This window comes from Orcinus orca, chromosome 2 (assembly GCF_937001465.1).
Source record: "Orcinus orca chromosome 2, mOrcOrc1.1, whole genome shotgun sequence".
NCBI lineage: Eukaryota > Metazoa > Chordata > Mammalia > Artiodactyla > Delphinidae > Orcinus > Orcinus orca.
In genome coordinates this window covers 198,866,484-198,884,202 of record NC_064560.1, presented here as the reverse complement: position 1 = coordinate 198,884,202, position 17,719 = coordinate 198,866,484, and the positions used below count along the sequence as shown (strand labels likewise).

The window sequence follows — 17,719 nt, the reverse complement described above, 5'->3', positions numbered from 1 at the left end:
CCAGACCTGTTAAGCAGGGTGGTATGTTACATTATAGTTTAATGCTTTATGTGTGTGTATAATGTATACGTATTTCACAGTGAAACTCCTTCGAGGAGGAAAGACATTCGCTTTCTGTGCTTTCCAGCGAACGGGCAGTGCTCACTCAGCAAGCAGCAGCCTTCCCAGAGAGTTTGGTAAAAGGCCCCACGGGGGCGGAAGGAGGTCGTGTGTGCTCTGCCGTGGATGGTACCTGTCTTCTTCTTCCTCTTCTTCTTTTTCACTTTGAGAGGCTTCACAATGAGCTCTTGGTCGAAGTCCTCCGAGCTGATCACACTGAACCTCTTCGAGGTGAGCTGGCCGCTCCTGCCCAGCTCGGGAGCCGCCTGCGGCCCGGAGCTGCTGTCAGTGGAGTTGAGTGAGCTGCTCCTGCTTCTGGGCTCGCTGGCCACGGAAGAGCCTCTGAGCCTCGTCTCAGAAGGCGTGGCCCCCGGCGGCTTCTCCGCACGCTGCCCATGGACTTGCTCTGGGCATCCTGACGGCTCCAGACCGTCCCGCACTGAGAAAGAAGAGTCAGTTTTACCATGGTTACTGGAGGGAAAGATGGAGTGCTCTTATTAAGGTTTGCCAGCCCTAAATACCAGCCTGCTAAATTCAGAGAAACCAGCAAAACTAAAAGAATTGTACAACAGGTTCCAACACGTGGTTTTTGTTCTCCAGGAAGTTCATGTATCAAAATCAGTCAAATAACTCACAGCAGCTGTCTTCTGTAAATAACTCAAAGTAAGGGACTATCATAAGGTAGAGCATTTCTCACTTCAACTCACAAAATAATAGATAAAGGTGAGATGCCTATTAAAAAAGGGCTTGGAAAAAAAATAATAATAAAAAAGAAAAAAGGGCTTAGAGGGAATTCCCCGGTGGTGCGGTGGTTAGGAGTCGGTGCTTTCACTGCTGGGGCCCCCATGGTGCAGCCAAAACACTACTCCTCCAGGGACCTCTGAAAAACACACATGTACCTATAATAAAAATTCTCAAAGTTCAAGGAGGGAAAGGTCATTTTCACCAGCGCAAACTCAAAACAGAGGAGTTCATTAAAGGAGTCCACGTGCGAAGAGGAGAGAGAGCAGAGCAGGACTGGCAGTGGGCTGGTGGGCCTGGCGCTCTGTCCCCACCTCCATGGACACGTCCTCCTCTCAACACGACAGTAGGAGGTTCCAGCCACAGGACCCTCAACACAGGACTGGGGGTCCATTTTGATCCATCCAGCCATCCAGCCATCCTACCGAGTACCTACCGCATGCCAGATGCGTTCTTGGCATGGAGACACGGCCCTTACCCAGACAGGTGGGCATTCCTGCCTCGACCGGGGGCCACAAGTGGGGACGAGCAGGGCAGGGAAGTGACTTGCAGAAGGTCACACAAGATTACACAGGCAGATCTTGGTCTGGAGCTGCACCGTCCAGTACAGTAGCCAGCAGCCATGTAGCTATTTAAATTCAGATTCATAGACATGAAACAAAACTTAAAATCCAGTTCCTCAGTTGCACTCAGCACATTTCGAGTACTTGGCAGCCACGTGTGGGCAGTGTAGTTACAGAGCATCTTCACGCCTGCAGGAAGTCTACTGGCCTCGTGGCTCCTGGTCACTTCTCCCCTGTAAGTGGCACTGCCACTTGGTGACACTGTTAAGGCCCCCAGCTCACAGGCTCAAGAGCAGAGCTCTCTCCGTTTCTATGAAAGTTACAACCCTGGAATGATGTTCGCCCCAACCTGCCCTCTGTGACTTAAGAGGTAATTCACTCTCTTCTTGCCATCTCTTGGGAGATTATAAATTCAGGACAGTGACAGCTAGTACTTCATTTTTGTCTTTTTGAGGCTAAATATCTGGCTAAAGTGAGGCTGTTTTTTATATTCTCCCAGCAACCAAACCTTGTATTCTAAGGTTTAAAAGACAAACGCTATAGCCATGTCCCAGGCAGGCCGCTCCCTCCCGTGCTGGAGGGAGGGAGCCCCACTTCCTGCCCAGGATCTCCGCTGCCTCTCTTGAGGTCACTCAGACATTAGCTGACACTGGTCAGAGTAGAAACACCAAGGATGGCCCTGTGGCCAAGAGACCCGAGGAAAGCAGTGGCGTGCCCACAGCCATGGCACAGGGCGGGCCCTCCTGACTAACCTGGAGAGGCAGGGGAAACAGCGGCTGAAGCGGAAATCTGGACGGTGACTTGGGGCTTGTCACGTACTACCCCAATCCCCAATTTTCTAATCTGTGAAAGGAGGACACCATTGACTAACACGCTAGGGTCTTCTTCAAACCACGTGCTGTGTTAGGGCCACAAGGTGAGTCACGAGAGCCTTGCAATCAAAAATCTATTCTTGCGTAAGGTAAGTGGTGAGGCAACGACTCCGAAGTCAAGGAGCAGCAGGAAAAGGGCCCCAGGAACGCAGTGAGGAGAGACTGACTCAACTAAGGCGATTGGAAGAAGTTATCAAAAGTGCGGCGATACCGACCGAGTCTTGAATGATAAGGGGGAGGGGTGCACAGGGCAGCACCCGAGGAGGGCAGGCCTCGTCGGGGAGACCCAGGCAGCAGTGTCAGGACAGGCGCACAGCAAGCGAGGAAGGGCCAAGGCTGCTCCAGCCCCAGGGAGGAAGGTGGCCTGGTTAGGGAAAGGCGGGGGCAGGACGCCTGTGCAACTGCCCAGTGAACTTCAGAGGCCCCACGAGGCGCTGGCATCTGTGGGCACTGCCCTCACCTCGGGCATCGGGCCCTCCCGCACGAGGCTGTTCGGAGGACTGGACGAGATCGTGAACGTTAAGTGCTTAGCAGAGTCTGGAAGGTGGTGAGCACAACGCAGTGATGACAAGGCGGGGAGGGGCAGTGGGGCAGGGGCCACACAGCTGTTGTTGCGACCACCAGGAACAAATACATAAAGTACCATGGTCGTGTGCATGCACGACAACACAGAGTAAGGTTCTTTACTCATTAGAATTTGGGCTTAAATATGAACTACCCAAAAAAAGTCAAAAGCACAGAGAATAATCAATACTACAAGGAAGAACTATGTTAAAGGTAAAAAACCGTGTCCCAGGTGACAGACTGAAATGTTCTAAAACCTTACGCATCAATCCCACAGGCTGTCTCAGAGTGTCGGACGGAGATCAGTCAGGTGGGTGCCAAGTTCTCCTTCCTACTCACCCAACCTCCCTGACCTCCAGACCCGCAGAAGCAACTCCACCAAATGTGAGACCCTGGCTGATGTAAGCCTGAAAGCAGGTAACCTTCAAGAAAAGTATCACAAACCGTCTTTTCAGAATCAAAGGAAACCCTCTGAACACCTCGTTTCGAAAAAGCTACAATCATTTAACGAGCAAAAAAATGGTACGTTTTATACATCACAAACTGTAATTACATACATTTTATAACAAATTTTGTAACAAATACATTTTATAACATTTTACAAGAAATACAAACCTATTGATGCTAGTCCTTCAGGCCTGCTTGAAATTCTTATAATGTTCCTGTCTCCCTTTAAGAAAAATATTTCATTTTCTGTGCAGGAAACAGACACGATATCACCTGATCCTTCCAAACCAGCAATTGTGGCCTGTCCAAAAAAAAAAAAAAAAAAAAAAAAATCACAAAACCAGGCAATAGTAATAGTTCAAATCGTACAAGCATGTGTAGCAATCCAAATAAGTCAGACAACTGCTCTTCGTTGTCATGAATCTGAAACTCAGGGAAATTCAGTCAAAGTCAGGTAATACCTGACGGATGTGTGACTGAGTCACAACCCCTGCCAGTAAATTTATGAGACTGAGCGAGCAGTCTCTCCCCGCCTCTCGGCCACCCTCTGAACCGGTCCCCGCCTTGCTCCCCGCTCTCTGATCGCCCTTTTCTGGCTTCAGGTGCCTCAACTGGCCAGTCCAAACCCCAGCCCTGTTCCTCCACGACGTCACGCGCTCTGTTTGAATTCTCTCCCTGACCCTTGCTCACGGGGAGAGTTCCAACTTGATTCAGAGGCTGCCTCCTTGGGAAGCGCCCCTGACAAGCTCACCCTCCTCAGCAATGCCCAGGACTCTTCAGAGCTCACAGCACTTTACACAAACCCCCACCTGGCACGTCTCTCCTGGGCTGGAATGTGTGCTGGCAGGTCTAGGTCCCCTACCGTGCGGAGTCCTGTGGGAGAGACTAATAGGCATTGCAACCCTTGGTTTTGAATGAATAAGTGAGTGAGGGAGGATTCCCCTAACATCACCTGAAAGCAGACAGCAAACAAAACACAGGACATCCCTGACTTAAAAAAAATTCTTGCTTCTCAGTCAACAGTGCAAATAAGAGACTAGCTCATTATAGAAGAGAAAATGAGTCTCAGTCCTTTGTAAATTCTTAATAATCCTGACAGTAGTTTGAAAGCTTTTAATCATGTTGCCATGTAAAGACTCTCTGCTCATGACCAGGTCCTCTGTCTCCACTTCTCCATCTATAAGATGAAGTTAATTATACCTACTGGGGAAAGCCCTGGGTAAGTGCTCAGAAGAGAGGAACTGATGTACAATTATACCACATCTTGACCCCGCCAATTAACAAGTGCACATTAAGTTCAAATAGTACCCAGAAAAAGAAGAAAAGCTGTGTTCTCTACACCTGAGGAAGAATACAAAAATGTCTTTCAAAACGTTCCTTAAGAAAAGAAACAAACTCAGGGCTAAAAGGCATCTTGGTGATTCCCTAACCCAACTCACCAGTCCCCTCCCCATGTTCCAGGTAGGGAAACCAAGCCAGGCAGACGAGAGACTCCTGGTTATAGGTAGAACCAGACCAGAATCTCCCAGGAAGAAGAAAACGGTCAGTTTTTCTTTCTACTAAACCAGTAGTACCAGGCATGGCTGATAACAATCATTAAGAAGCCTTGCAGACGAATTTCATTTTCTGTTCACACAACTAAGAAAACCCTTTGATTTCTACCGTGAAGTGCTGCTTATAAAGAAAAGGGCGTCTGTTAGAGGCCTGCTGACTTCAAGAAGGAAGAACGTGAGCAGGATGGGGGTGGGGGGTGGGGGTGAGGAGATGACGTACAAAACAGCAAAAGCTCTGCTCTTAAGAATAAACTGAAACTACACAGCTTTGTTTTTTTTTAATTCCTAATTCCACCTCTGTTGGCAATAACCTCTTACCATCCTGATTTAAACAGAAATTGTTTCCTACCATGATTTAATAATGCTGGGAAAAAAAATAACGCTGGAAAGTTGTCCAAATACATCATTAAGTAAAGTGGGGAAAAAAATGGCAAAACAGTGTGGCTCCATTTGGGTAGGAGAAATAAGGGTAAAAGAACAGGGTGGAAAGAAAGCTAGAGAAAGAGCCCCCTGCCCAACTCAGTGTTGCCCTGCGGAGGCCTTGGGGAATGAGTCCCTATCTTACTGTTTCCGTCATGTTTGAGTTTTCATTTAATACCCTCACAGTAATTTGGTAGTCAGAAAACACGTGATTCAAAGAAATTATAAAGAACAAGTTTAATTTTGTGCTTAAATAAAACACACACAGGGCTTCCCTGGTGGCGCAGTGGTTGGGAGTCCGCCTGCCGACGCAGGGGACGCAGGTTCGTGCCCCGGTCTGGGAAGATCCCACGTGGCGCGAAGCGGCTAGGCCCGTGAGCCATGGCCGCTGAGCCTGCGCGTCCAGAGCCTGTGCTCCTCAACGGGAGAGGCCACAACAGTGAGAGGCCCGCGTGCCGCAAAAAAAAACACACACACACACACACACACACACACTTTCTTAGCAGGGGACAGGACTATGAATATTTAAACCAAATATTTTTTCAAATCTACAAAAACAACCAAACCTTCATTTGGATTCCTTGACTGGCCCAGTGGAAAAAGCAAAGCATCTGAATCAACACTGTTCCTCTATCGTCTGAGAAATGAAGCAGAACAGTCCATAAACATTCTCTTGCCTCTAGACACCAAAGACGTGGTACAATCACTTTACTTACCTGGTTGACGGTGTCTAGAAGGTAAATACTATATTCGTTCCAACTCAACACCCAGCCTTCTTGAAAGAAACATGAAACAAGCCCCAGGTGTTTCTCGGGTGAGCTGCAACTTCCCCTGTCAGAGGATTCCAGGCGCGGGTAAAGCTCGAAAGGCTTGACTCCTCCAGCAAAGACATCTTTTAAGATAAACGTGGCCTGAACGGTCCCATGGATGTCAGCCTTCCACAGCCGGAGCCCAGGCCGTGATGCGTACAAGGTTAGATCACTTTGCTTACAAAGTCCTGGTATAAAACAAGCACCAAATTTCCCAGTGCTGAAATTACAAGAAAAAAAGGAGGAAAGAAAGAAAGAGAATGGACTGATTTAAAGTGCTAGCTGTCAACCCCCGATATTAACTCTAACAAGAATTTCTGGACTAAGCCAAAACAAGATTGATTCTTTTTCGAACCCTTTTCTACAGTGTATTTTTTGGTTAACTGAACCAAACACTGGCCAACACTGAGGCCACAGAGGAGCCAGTCTCTGTCTTGCACTCCCTACAGCATCCTCAGAAGTGTGCACCCCGCTAAGCACACGCAACAGTTACTGCGCACAGTGCTTTTTTTTTAAAATCATGCTGTTATAGTTTTTAATGTATGAAATCTGAAACAATTTAGATTTATCACTGACAAAGTGATAAGTACATACCTAGATCAGTTTCTTAGGTTAAGTTGTGGCTAAATTGACTTTTAAGTTCAAGGTTCTAAGTGACTGGGGGAGTCCTCTGTACCTTGAACAGCCTTCTGTCCCGATGAGATGAGCCCCTACTATAACAACCTGTGCTAATTCCATCATATTTATCACATTGTATTTTAATTATCACTTTATCAGTCTCCCATCAGATTGGGGATTCCTTCAGGGAGAGACTACCTTGTTCACTTTGTCTTGAAATAGGTACCAAATTATTTGACAAATGAGTAATGAACAACACTTCAAATGGCATGCATTTATCCATAATTATTGAGTATTAACCTACAAATATTCTATAATCCGATTTTACATCCTCCAATTTATACCAAGGCTTTGATTTAGCTTATGCTAATTTTTAAAATGTGTAGCTTTGAGGCGTTTTATTATAAAAGCTGGTACTCATATACATAAATGAGTAAGAACTTAACATTTATCATACATTTACTTCACTTTTTAGCTTGGCCTTCTAGTAAATCTTTAGCCTCATTGATTTTGGCTGCTATATAAGGAGATCCTCCCTCGTCTGGGTGATTTAAAAGCATAATTCATCGATGAGCATCTCTTATGTTTCCCTTACTGGCAGCAGGGCTTACACCTAGTATTAACGATGCTTCCCGTTTTGTCATTTTGGGTTCAAACCCACCTCTGTAATAGCCACCACTAAAGGCAGATTTCGGTAGACTTTGAACAACTTGTTTTACTTGAGGCTCCATATGCTTCATGGCCTGCGAAGCGTAACCCCCTGCAAATCCCGCAGCAGCAATGGTCAGTCCAACCGCTACCGCCGTACTGGCCGTGGCTCCCGCTCAGCTCCCCGGCCCCACCTGTAGCACGGCTCATCCCACCCCACCAACTCTATGCCTCTACCCTGCACACAGTGCTTTATCTCCACTCTCCTTTAACCCTCAACACAGCCCTGTGAGGCAAGTATCACGACTCCCGTTTCAGAGAAGAGGAAACGGAGGCAGAGGTGACAGACCCAGGACTGACCATCCTCTCCCTGCTCTGAAGTTCTGTTCCTTCTAACATCTGACTGCTGTGCTCATCCCAACATGCCAGTGAATGAGCTTTATGTCCAGAATTGGGGCAGCACTTTCAGAATTTCTCTTAAACCCATCACAGGGACCAATCTCCATTCTGATCCTCCGGCTTGGGGTTTTTTTCCTTCTATTTTTAGTATCATGAAATATCTAACACAAACAAAAGAATATATATGCTTTGAAGCCTAATAATGAAATATACACCCAGGAACCTATCCCTCAACTTTGGAAATAAATCGGTAGTCACATCGCTGATGCTCTCTGGCTCCAAGAGTCCCTGCCCACTCCGTTCTCATGTGTGAGCCCTGAATTTTGTGTTCATTATTCCCTTGCGATTATCGATAGTTTAACCACATACCTACGTACTCCTAAACACCACATAATTTAGTATTGTTTGCCTTCCATTTGTATAAAAATAATAGTACGGGGCTTCCCTGGTGGCGCAGTGGTTGGGAGTCCACCTGCCGATGCAGGGGATGCGGGTTTATGCCCCGGTCCGGGAAGATCCCACATGCCACGGAGCGGCTGGGCCCATGAGCCATGGCCACTGAGCCTGCGCGTCCGGAGCCTGTGCTCCGCAACGGGAGAGGCCACGACAGTGAGAGGCCCACGTACCAAAAAAAAAATAGTATGATGCTATTTGCATCCTTTTGCAACTTGCTTTTAACTTAACATAATATTTCTAAGATTTATCCTTGTTGATAAAAAAAAAAAGCTGTAGCTTATTCATTTCCACTGCTATAAAGTGTTCCACAATTTATTCTCCCTCTTGTTGAAGGGCATTTGAATTATTTCCACTTCTTCGTTTTGAATAGTGCTCATTATGAGCATTTCTGCAAATAACCTCCTAGTATTCAGGTCTAAGAGTTTGTCAAGGATACTTCAGAAGTGGAACTGTTGGATTGCTGGGTAACTGCTGGGCTGCTGAGTAAAAGCAGATTCAAGTTTGGAAGACAACTTCAAACTTTTTCCAATGTGTTTACACCAGCCTATACTCTCATCAGCAATCCATGAGTTCTCATTGCTCCACATCTTTGCCAAATCTCAGACGTCCACCAGAATTCAAATATTAAGAGTTTCAGTTTGGGGGCTTCCCTGGCGGCGCAATGGTTAAGAATCCGCCTGCCAATGCAGGGGACATGGGTTCGAGCCCTGGCCCAGGAAGACCCCACACACCGTGGAGCAACTAAGCCCATGCGCCACAACTACTGAGCCTGCACTCTAGAGCCCGTGAGCCACAACTACTGAGCCTGTGTGCCACAACTACTGAGCTCGTGTGCCACAACTACTGAGCCCGTGTGCCACAACTACTGAGCCTGTGCTCTAGAGCCTGTGCTCTGCAACAAGAGAAGCCACAACAATGAGAAGCCCGCGCACCGCAACGAAGAGTAGCCCCCGCTCACCACAACTAGAGAAAGCCCACACAGCAACGAAGACCCAATGCAGCCAAAAATAAATAAATTAATTAATTGATTTAAAGAAGAGTTTCAGTTTAACCCTAAGTCCTGCTGATTCTCTCTCCGAAGTATTTCTCTGATTTTGAATGGTAGAAAGAGGACTGGCTTTAGGTCGACACCTGGGCTCAATTTCCAGCCCTGACATTTAATAGCTACGTGGTATGGATCTCAGTTTCCTCGTCTATAAACCAGGGATAATAATTCCCATCTCAAAGGCTGATGTGAGGATTGAATGACAATCTATGAAGACAAAAGAAAGCAATGCTTGTGACACCGTAAGTCCCCACAAACGCTCAACTGCCTCTAATTCCACCCCTGTTACCATCGTGTGCTCCTGTGGGTGCTGGGCCCTCTCCTCACCCTCACTGCACACACAGCACACCCGACCCCCAGGGAGGCATCCACAGGGCCCAGCTCACAAAGGCACGCAGATAAAGTTATCTGGGTGTTTCTCTGCACTTCAGCATCTCACTACACCCCTTTGGCACCTCAGTAACTAAATCCTTCCAGACAGGGTCCAAGGAGGACACCAAATATCGAATTCAGCTTTGAACTGAAAACTGTTAGACTAACCAAGAATCAAGATCGTTACTAACCTAACACTGTAGATCGTTCATGGACAGCTCCATAATCAGCATCATGTTCTGATGATTTTCTTTAGTGATCTGTTCTGCAAAGCTTCTCTAAATAGAGACACCCAAAGAACTCTGGCACGGTAGCCTATAACCTCTTCCTCCTGCCTTTCCTACCAAATCAATTTCTATTTGGTGATCCAATTTTCAAATCTATATTTCTCCTACTAATAAAGTCCTCTTAAAAATCTCTTATCGGACTTCCCTGGTGGCTCAGTGGTTAAGAATCCGCCTGCTGGACTTCCCTGATGGCGCAGTGGTAAAGAATCCACCTGCCAACACAGGGGACACGGGTTCGAGCTCCAGTCCGGGAAGATCCCACATGCCGCGGAGCAAATAAACCCGTGCACCACAACTACTGAGCCTGCGTTCTAGAGGCTGTGAGCCACAGCTACTGAAGCCCGCGCGCCTAGAGCCCACGCTCTGCAACAAGAGAAGCCACTGCAATGAGAAGCCCGCGCACTGCAACAAAGAGTAGGCCCTGCTCGCCGCAACTAGAGAAAGCATGCGTGCAGCAATGAAGACCCAACACAGCCAAAAATAAATAAATAAATAAATAAATATTTTTTTTAAAAGCTCCTGTCACTTCACCTTAGGTGACTAAAGCGTTCATTTTAACAAACATTTAGTGAGCTCCTGAACCATGTAAGAGACTCTGCGCTGCAGGCAACGTGAAAGATGCATAAGAGGAAGGTCTTGGCCCTGTCTCAGAACGCCCTGCAGCAGACGGGCATCTGCGAGGTGCCATCTCTGAGGCTCAGAGGGCTGCTCGAGGACTACAGACAAGGGGGACACGTTCTGACCTGGGCATCGAAGGCTACACCTCGGTTACTGAGTGGACAATGACCAGACTGAGAAAGGGGAACGGGCACTCCAGGGAAGGGCAGGCTGAGCGGGGGCCTGGCGTGGGGCTGCCTCTGAGGCGCTGCGGAAAAGTGTCGGGAGCGGGTTGGGAGAAGGCAGTGAAGTTGGGGATAACTAGCTGCAGCCGGGTGCAAGCTGTCCTCTACCCCAGACTCGGCCACCACCTGCCTGCAGGGCGATTCTGCAGCACTTGCTGATGTCATTCTGAGTCAGACACAACTCCAGCTTCTAAGGCCTAAGCACTGCAGGATGCTAAAGTCATGGCCACGTTACCTCCGTCTCTTAATGCTGGTGGGGCTGATTTCTAGGGCCACTGGCGGCTTCGCAGGGCACCTGAATTCCCTTTGCGAGCCACACTAATATGAAAGGAGTGCTGCCGGTGATCAAATTCCAACCAGCAAATGGCGCTTCCTGACTTACAATGCTGAGCACACACAGAGCGCCTGAAACGGGAGAACGAGTCAAAGCCGGGACAATCGTCTCCACAGCCAAATGCCCAAAGGCCACCAGACGGGCACGATGTGGCTCTGGCGGGGGCGCAGGCTCCACACCCCACACCCGGCCTGGACTGCAACACGCAGGCGCTGCCGACCCAGGACAGTCCTCCCCACTGGACTGCAGGACACAGCGATAGGCACGGGGAGGGCGCCAGCATACACACAGAGGAGAACCGAGACGGAACACACGTCGGGGGATGGCTGGGGACTTTGAGATTTTTCTAGGAGAAACATACACGCTGTTCTGTCAACCTGAGGAGGTTCGCAGACTGGGTCAGGAGAGGACGACCTTGTCTTCCGGCACTCCCTGTGCCTGTCCCCGAGCCCGGCTTCCCCGCTGGCCCACAGCAGCCGCCCAACGTGCCGCCACACGCTCCATCCAACGTCTCACCAGCCCGCACGGTCCCCTCCAGGCACCCGCTAGTTCTGCGTTCCCATCTACACAGAAAGAGTCCTGCCTACACTCACTGCCCACTCCCCCTCCCTCAGCCCTTCCAATGCCACGGCCTGTGCCCCACGAGGGTGGGCATGCGCAGCCGCCACGTTGCCAGAGACAAAGGCCCGGCTCAGCCCACCTCTCGGGGCCGATCAGCGGCTCCGACACGGCTCTCTCTGACACGGAAGCAATGGAGTGCCCCACAATGCGAGGCCTCCCCGTACCCTAGTGACACTCACTCCCCAGGTGAGCTCTTCCGTCCCAGAGCTTTGAACACTGTCTATCGGCTAATGGGCCCCCCCCCCCCCCGCCGCATGCACAGCTGCAGCCCCACCTGCTTCCTGAGATCGCCGCGGCTCCTCTGCCAGCCTTCTCGACACCAGTAGCCGGCAGCCCCGCCTAGCCAAGTGCTCAGGCCACCATCTCCAAGGGATCATCTCTCTCACACCCCGGAGCCAACACACCCGTTGGCTCTGCCTTCAAAGCGCCCCCACCACCCCGGCCTGGCGTGAGGCCCTGCTCTCACCTGAATCGCCCGGGAGCCCCCGCCAGCCTCCCTGAGCAGCTGCCCTCACCCCCCTCACGCAGCAGCAGGACTGACTCCCCGGGTCAAGGCCGCTCACGACTCTTGATGGCAGTGGCGTAAAGCAGCCCCTGAGCAGGGCCCACAGGATGGGCCGCCCCCAGCGCCCCTGCTCCCGGCGCCTGGTCTGTGCTCCTAGACCCTCCGTACAGGCAGGGCTTCTGCCGCCCCTCCCATCCTCCCTCAGGAATCTGCTCAGGCTCCACCCACCGGCCTGCCCTAAACACACACCCGCTAAGGCAGGCATCCTCGCTAGCTCCATACCCATTCGTTACTACTGAACATTCTAGAACACATTTAATGTCTGTCTCCCTCACAGGACATGAGCTCCTTAAGATCAGAGCTCTTGTCCCCCTTGTTCACAGCTGTCTCCCCAGACTGAGAAGGGCGCCTGGCACACAGCAGAGACTTAGTAAGGATTTTCCAATGTTGAATGAATAAACACTCTCCCTGGGTGACCTCATCCAAGGCTAGGGGTCTCAATGTCACCTGCATCCGATGACCTCATTTTCATTTCTGGCCAAAACCCCTTCCCTGAATTTCCAACCTGTGTATGTTACGCTGGACTGTGATTCCTGCTTAGTTACCTAACAGGCATCTCAGATGCAACAGCCCCAAGACAGAATTCCTGAAGCCTAGACCTTAGCCCTGGTCTTCCCATCTCAGTTAAATGGCTTCACCATCTGTCTAGTTGCTTTAGCCAAGGGCATGGAAACCCTTTCTTATTGTTCCTTTCTCTCCGTTTTCCCCTACATCCGATTCACCCCATTACCCTCCATCCCCCTGCCCTCTCCTCTCCATGCCGGGTACCCAGGCGAGGCCTCCGTGCTACTCCTGGGCTCCTGCGGCAGCCTTCTCACTGTTCCCTGCCTGACCGTCTCCAATTAAGTCTCCAGGCAGATCCAGGGTAGCCCAGATAGTCCTTCTCCTGCCTGAAGCCCCCCACTGGCTTTCCGTCTCACCTAGAGTAACGCGGTTGACAGCATCCCTCGCCTCGCGCAGGCTCAGGCCCTCCTTTTCAGCACCCGGCCCACTGGTCTGCAGCCACCCCAGCCCCCTCCTGGCTCCTCGAACGTTCTAGGCCCTGGCCCGATCCAGGGCCTTGGCATGTGCTGTCCCCGAGACCAGAACGCTCTTCCCATGCTTTAGGCTTCAGCCCACAGATCTCTTACCCAGAGGCCTTTCCTGACCATTCTAAGAGAGGCCCTGCCCCCAGCCGACACCTCACCCTGATGTTGCCTCTATAGCACTGACCGCAGCCTAGACCTTTATCTTACTTGAGGGCAGAGGCCCGTCCCCTGGCTCACCGCTGTCCCACCGTGTGCCACCCAGAGGGACACTGTTGCATGGGGCACCACTTCCAGGAGGCAGACATGGCCGACGTCCTTTTCTAACCACAGCCTAACACAGCACACGACAGACACAAGCCTTCAGGACACAGAGGTTAAAAATGTTTCCGTTCATTCTGTCATCCCTCACTTCTCTAATACAGCTCCCTAGGAGAAACGGGACCCGTTTATCTGTTTCTACATCCTGAAACGGTGCCTGGCAAGAGTATGCTTCTAACGCAAGCTGCCGAAAGACTTGGCTACACAAACGCACCAGGAGACGTTCACGCAAAGGTGCTCAGGTTTCACACGGGAGGTTACAAGGCCAGGTTTGAAGAGAAAGACTGTTGGGTATACGATCCCCGTGGAGGTAACTGGTTTTTAAATCTCTCTTTTTACACCCCACCTTCCTTCCAAAGACACAAGGCAGTAAGACACTGACAGACAAGCCAGGACGAGACGTCAAGCAGAAGACTGGGACCCTGGCAGAGGGAAAGCCACGACCAAGTTCTGCACACCACTAAGCCCAAGCTACAGATTCTGCTGAGCGTTCCAGGGGCCGACAGGGAGATTACTGTTATAGAGACACCAGATTGTTGGTGGAATTAGGGGGGTATTCAGCGTGGAAAGTAGAAGCCAAAGGGGAAGCGCGAGTGTCTTTTAATAGCCATGGACTGCCACACAGAAAAAGAATAAACTTGCACTGTGCTGCTGCAAGGCCCGGGACACAGCACAACGGACGCTGAGAGGACCGGAGGCTGGCACCCCCAGCACCACCAGCTGGCCCTCACTGACGCCCGCCCACCTCCTGCCCACTCTCCAGCACCACGCCACCCAGGCCCCCGCGTGCCCCCGGCCCACATGCCGTCCTGCCCCTCCGCCTCTCCCCCGGGCAGGCTGGGACTGGACCGACCCTGCTCGCCGCTGTTCGTCCAGGGAGCAGGTCAAGGGAGGGGCCCTCTCCCGGCCAGGAGCCCTGACCCCTTCCAGACCCGCCCCCTCCCTCAGGACGCCTCCCGGCCCCAGGCTGGGCTACAGCCCATGTGAACTCTTCCCGCGCCCCCCGCTCGGCTCCACAGCAGGTGACACAACTGGTAGCACCTCCCCTGCCGAGGTCACTCCATTTTCACGATGGCGCGGCACGCGGAGGGAGTGAGGGGCGAGCTCCCACCCGACCCTGAGCCTGACCCCTGACCTCCTACCCAGGCTGTGGAGGAGGGGGCCCGCAGGGAGCAGACTGCAGCAGCCACATGTGGCGGGCAGGCTGGGGACCTGCCTGGAGCCGCGTCACCACGAGCCTCGACACCAGCAATGCTCACCTTTTCCTTGGCTGTGTTCCGATTTGCTTGACAGACTTCTCCTCAGTGTAGAAAAGCAGACTTCTCTGTAAAGTCGAGACCAGCAGCACCTTCTGGCTGTAGTCCAGTTGCACGATGGAAGCCGGCTCCTCCAGTACCAGGTGGGAGTGACAGATGCCCTGCGGAGAGACGCCAGGTGAGGCTCACAGGTGAGGCACACAGAGCCAGCAGGCTACAGTGACCCCCACGTCAGTCTGAGAGGACTGGCCTGTGTCCCTCCTGTGCCTGACATTGACTTTGGTCAATGTCTACCTTAAAACGAATGCTTTAATTCTCACTGGATTCAATGTCAACCCACTGCAATGAAATTATTTGCAAAAGTCCTCACTAATGAGAAAACAGTCAGGGTTACCATCTATGTCAGGCTACATCAAGTTGGCCAAGAAACATTTACAAATTCTGTATAATTTTTTTAAAATGTTCTCAGTACATGGTTCAAAGAAGAATCCATAAAGATTAAGCAGAAATATGTTGCACCATGTGTATTATTAATTCCAACAGAACACAGTGGGGCTTTCTATAATATTACTGTGACAACGGTCAAAGTCCATATCGCACTCCTCCTCCACAAAGGGTTCAAAGCAATCGTGGGGACATTATATCCTTGCCTACTGAAAGGGTCAGAAGAAACAGGTTAGAAAGAAATTAAAATGGTGTTAAGTATATTGAAGAACAAAGTAAAGTTCTAGAAGGCATTTTACTGCTAACACAAACTATATTTCTTGGTGTCAAATATCTGCTGCTATAAGCCCTCTTCTCCTGAACCTGTTTCTTTAATTGTTTAGAAATACTGATGCAATGTCATAGACCTTTGCAGGGAAAGAGGGAGCAGCAATCAGATCCACTGGCAAGACTTACATACTGTAAAATTCACTCTTTTTCGATATACAATTCTATGCATTTTGACCAATGCATTCAGTTATGTAACCACCAGCACAATCAAGACAGGGAAATCCCCACTACCCCGCAAACATCAAGGACATCAAGCCAGATTTCCCTCCCACCTTTGCAGTTATGCAGACTGTAGCTTTTCAATTTTTGACTTAGCTTGTAATGCAATTAAATTTATTGTACCGTATTGTGCAAAAACACATGTCTTTTTTGCAAATCTCATGAAATACCTGTGTCTCCAAAAAACAATGATCAGAACCTCAATAAAGCTGGGAAAAGAATGATCAGCACGCTAAGGATAGTGCTTTCTGCATGTGATTTTTCTCTCCATTTCCTGACATCATGCATGAGCAGTGTCCCCTCTGTGCAACTCAGGCTGGGGGAGTGACAGCAGGAAAGTACAAATATGGGGACCCTTAAAACCTTAACAAAATGTTTTCCTGGAGAGTAGCAGTTCTCAAAGTGTGGTCCACAGTCCCTGAGGGTCCCCAGGCGAGGTCAAAACCATTTTCATTATAATACTAGGTTTTATCTGCCTTTTCCATCAAGCTGTGGTTTGTACTGATGGTTGGTAGAGCTACTGAAAGCTCAAACGGGCCCAAGATGAGCAGGGCACCAAAATCCGGTAGCTGCCACGGTGCCCTTAGCCACTGTGCACTTGCAGCAAAAACATGAATTTCACTTCAGAAGGTCTTTGACGCAGGAAAATGATAATTCCATCTCATCTTGACCCTCGTGTACGCCTATCTTTGTGTTCTGTGTGACAAAACAGGGCACGCACGCAGCCCTCCTGCTGATGCTGAAGCACTTCGGTTCTCTCAAGGAGGAAGCACTCGTGCGGCTGTATGAGCTGTGAGCTCAACCAGCTACTTTTTTTCACAAAATACATTTTTACTTGAAATACTATAATTATTCAAACTTGGGTATTTGGCAGGCATTTTCTCAGAAAGAACAAAGTAAGCCTGTCAATTCAGGGAAAATAAGTGACAGTATTTGTTGCTGATAACAAAACGCAAGTTTACAAGTGAAGATTAGAATTTGAAAATTTGTATCTACCCTTGTGAACCTGACAGATTCCCAACAGCTAAAGACTTTTCTCATCAGAATGATGGCGATATTAACAAAGGTGCTTTCTTTGATATTATATAATTAAATGTTTCAACATTTGGAAGATGTGCATCACTCAGTAGGTCAGTATTTTCCAAGTGATCAATGCAAGATGTTACAAAATCACACGTGGGTCAAGGAGCCATTCTAAGTGCAAGACAGACCAATAGATTTCACTGTAACAGAGTGAGAAAAATTCATCTATACGCTTTCAGATTCCACGTTGTAACCAACCTTTAAAGAAACTACCATTAGTCAATTTGGGGATGTGGTTAAAGAATGTCCACAATTCTCTGGAAGGGCTATTAAAATACTCCTCCTGTTTCCCACTACATGTCTGTGTGAGGCCAGATTTTCTTTACATACTCTAACCAAAACAATGTATTGTGACAGACTAAATGCAGAATCCAGCTGTCATCTATTAAGGCAGACATTAAAGAGATTTGCAAAAACGTAAACCCATGCTACTCTTGCAAACAGCAGTAGAAGTTTTGTTTTGCTTTGTTTTGTTTTGTTTTGTTTTTTTTGCGGTATGTGGGCCTCTCACTGCTGTGGCCTCTCCTGTTGCGGAGCACAGGCTCCGGATGCGCAGGCTCAGCGGCCATGGCTCACGGGCCCAGCCGCTCCGTGGCATGTGGGATCTTCCCGGACCGGAGCTCGAACCCATGTCCCCTGCATCGGCAGGCGGACTCTCAACCACTGCGCCACCAGGGAAGCCCTGCTTTGTTTTGTTTTTTTCAGCCGCGCCGTACGGCTTGTGGGATCTTAGTTCCCCAACGAGGGACTGAACCCAGGCCCTCGGTAGTAAGAGTGCTGAGTCCT

The 17,719-nt window shown here is 49.7% G+C and overlaps 1 protein-coding gene and 1 pseudogene across 6 annotated transcripts in view; both read right to left on the bottom strand.

Moving 5' to 3' along the window:
• TECPR2 (tectonin beta-propeller repeat containing 2) overlaps positions 1 to 17,719 on the bottom strand; it is a 96,525-nt gene that overhangs the window by 54,520 nt on the left and 24,286 nt on the right. For 5 of the 6 annotated variants that reach the window (XR_007475709.1, XM_004262418.4, XM_033420550.2 and 2 more), the window contains exons 5-8: positions 14,861 to 15,018; positions 5,976 to 6,288; positions 3,455 to 3,587; positions 233 to 538 (exon numbers count right to left, since the gene is read on the bottom strand). Coding sequence is in view for 5 of the 6 variants with exons in the window: in XM_004262418.4 (XP_004262466.1) it covers positions 233 to 538; positions 3,455 to 3,587; positions 5,976 to 6,288; positions 14,861 to 15,018 (910 nt within the window). In the remaining variant the exon portion in view is untranslated. Of the gene's footprint in view, positions 1 to 232; positions 539 to 3,454; positions 3,588 to 4,095; positions 6,289 to 14,860; positions 15,019 to 17,719 lie in introns of those variants that run through there. The other variant, XM_033420571.2, reaches the window with a different exon arrangement.
• LOC117199859 (mitochondrial import inner membrane translocase subunit TIM14-like) lies at positions 6,295 to 10,999 on the bottom strand (annotated as a pseudogene).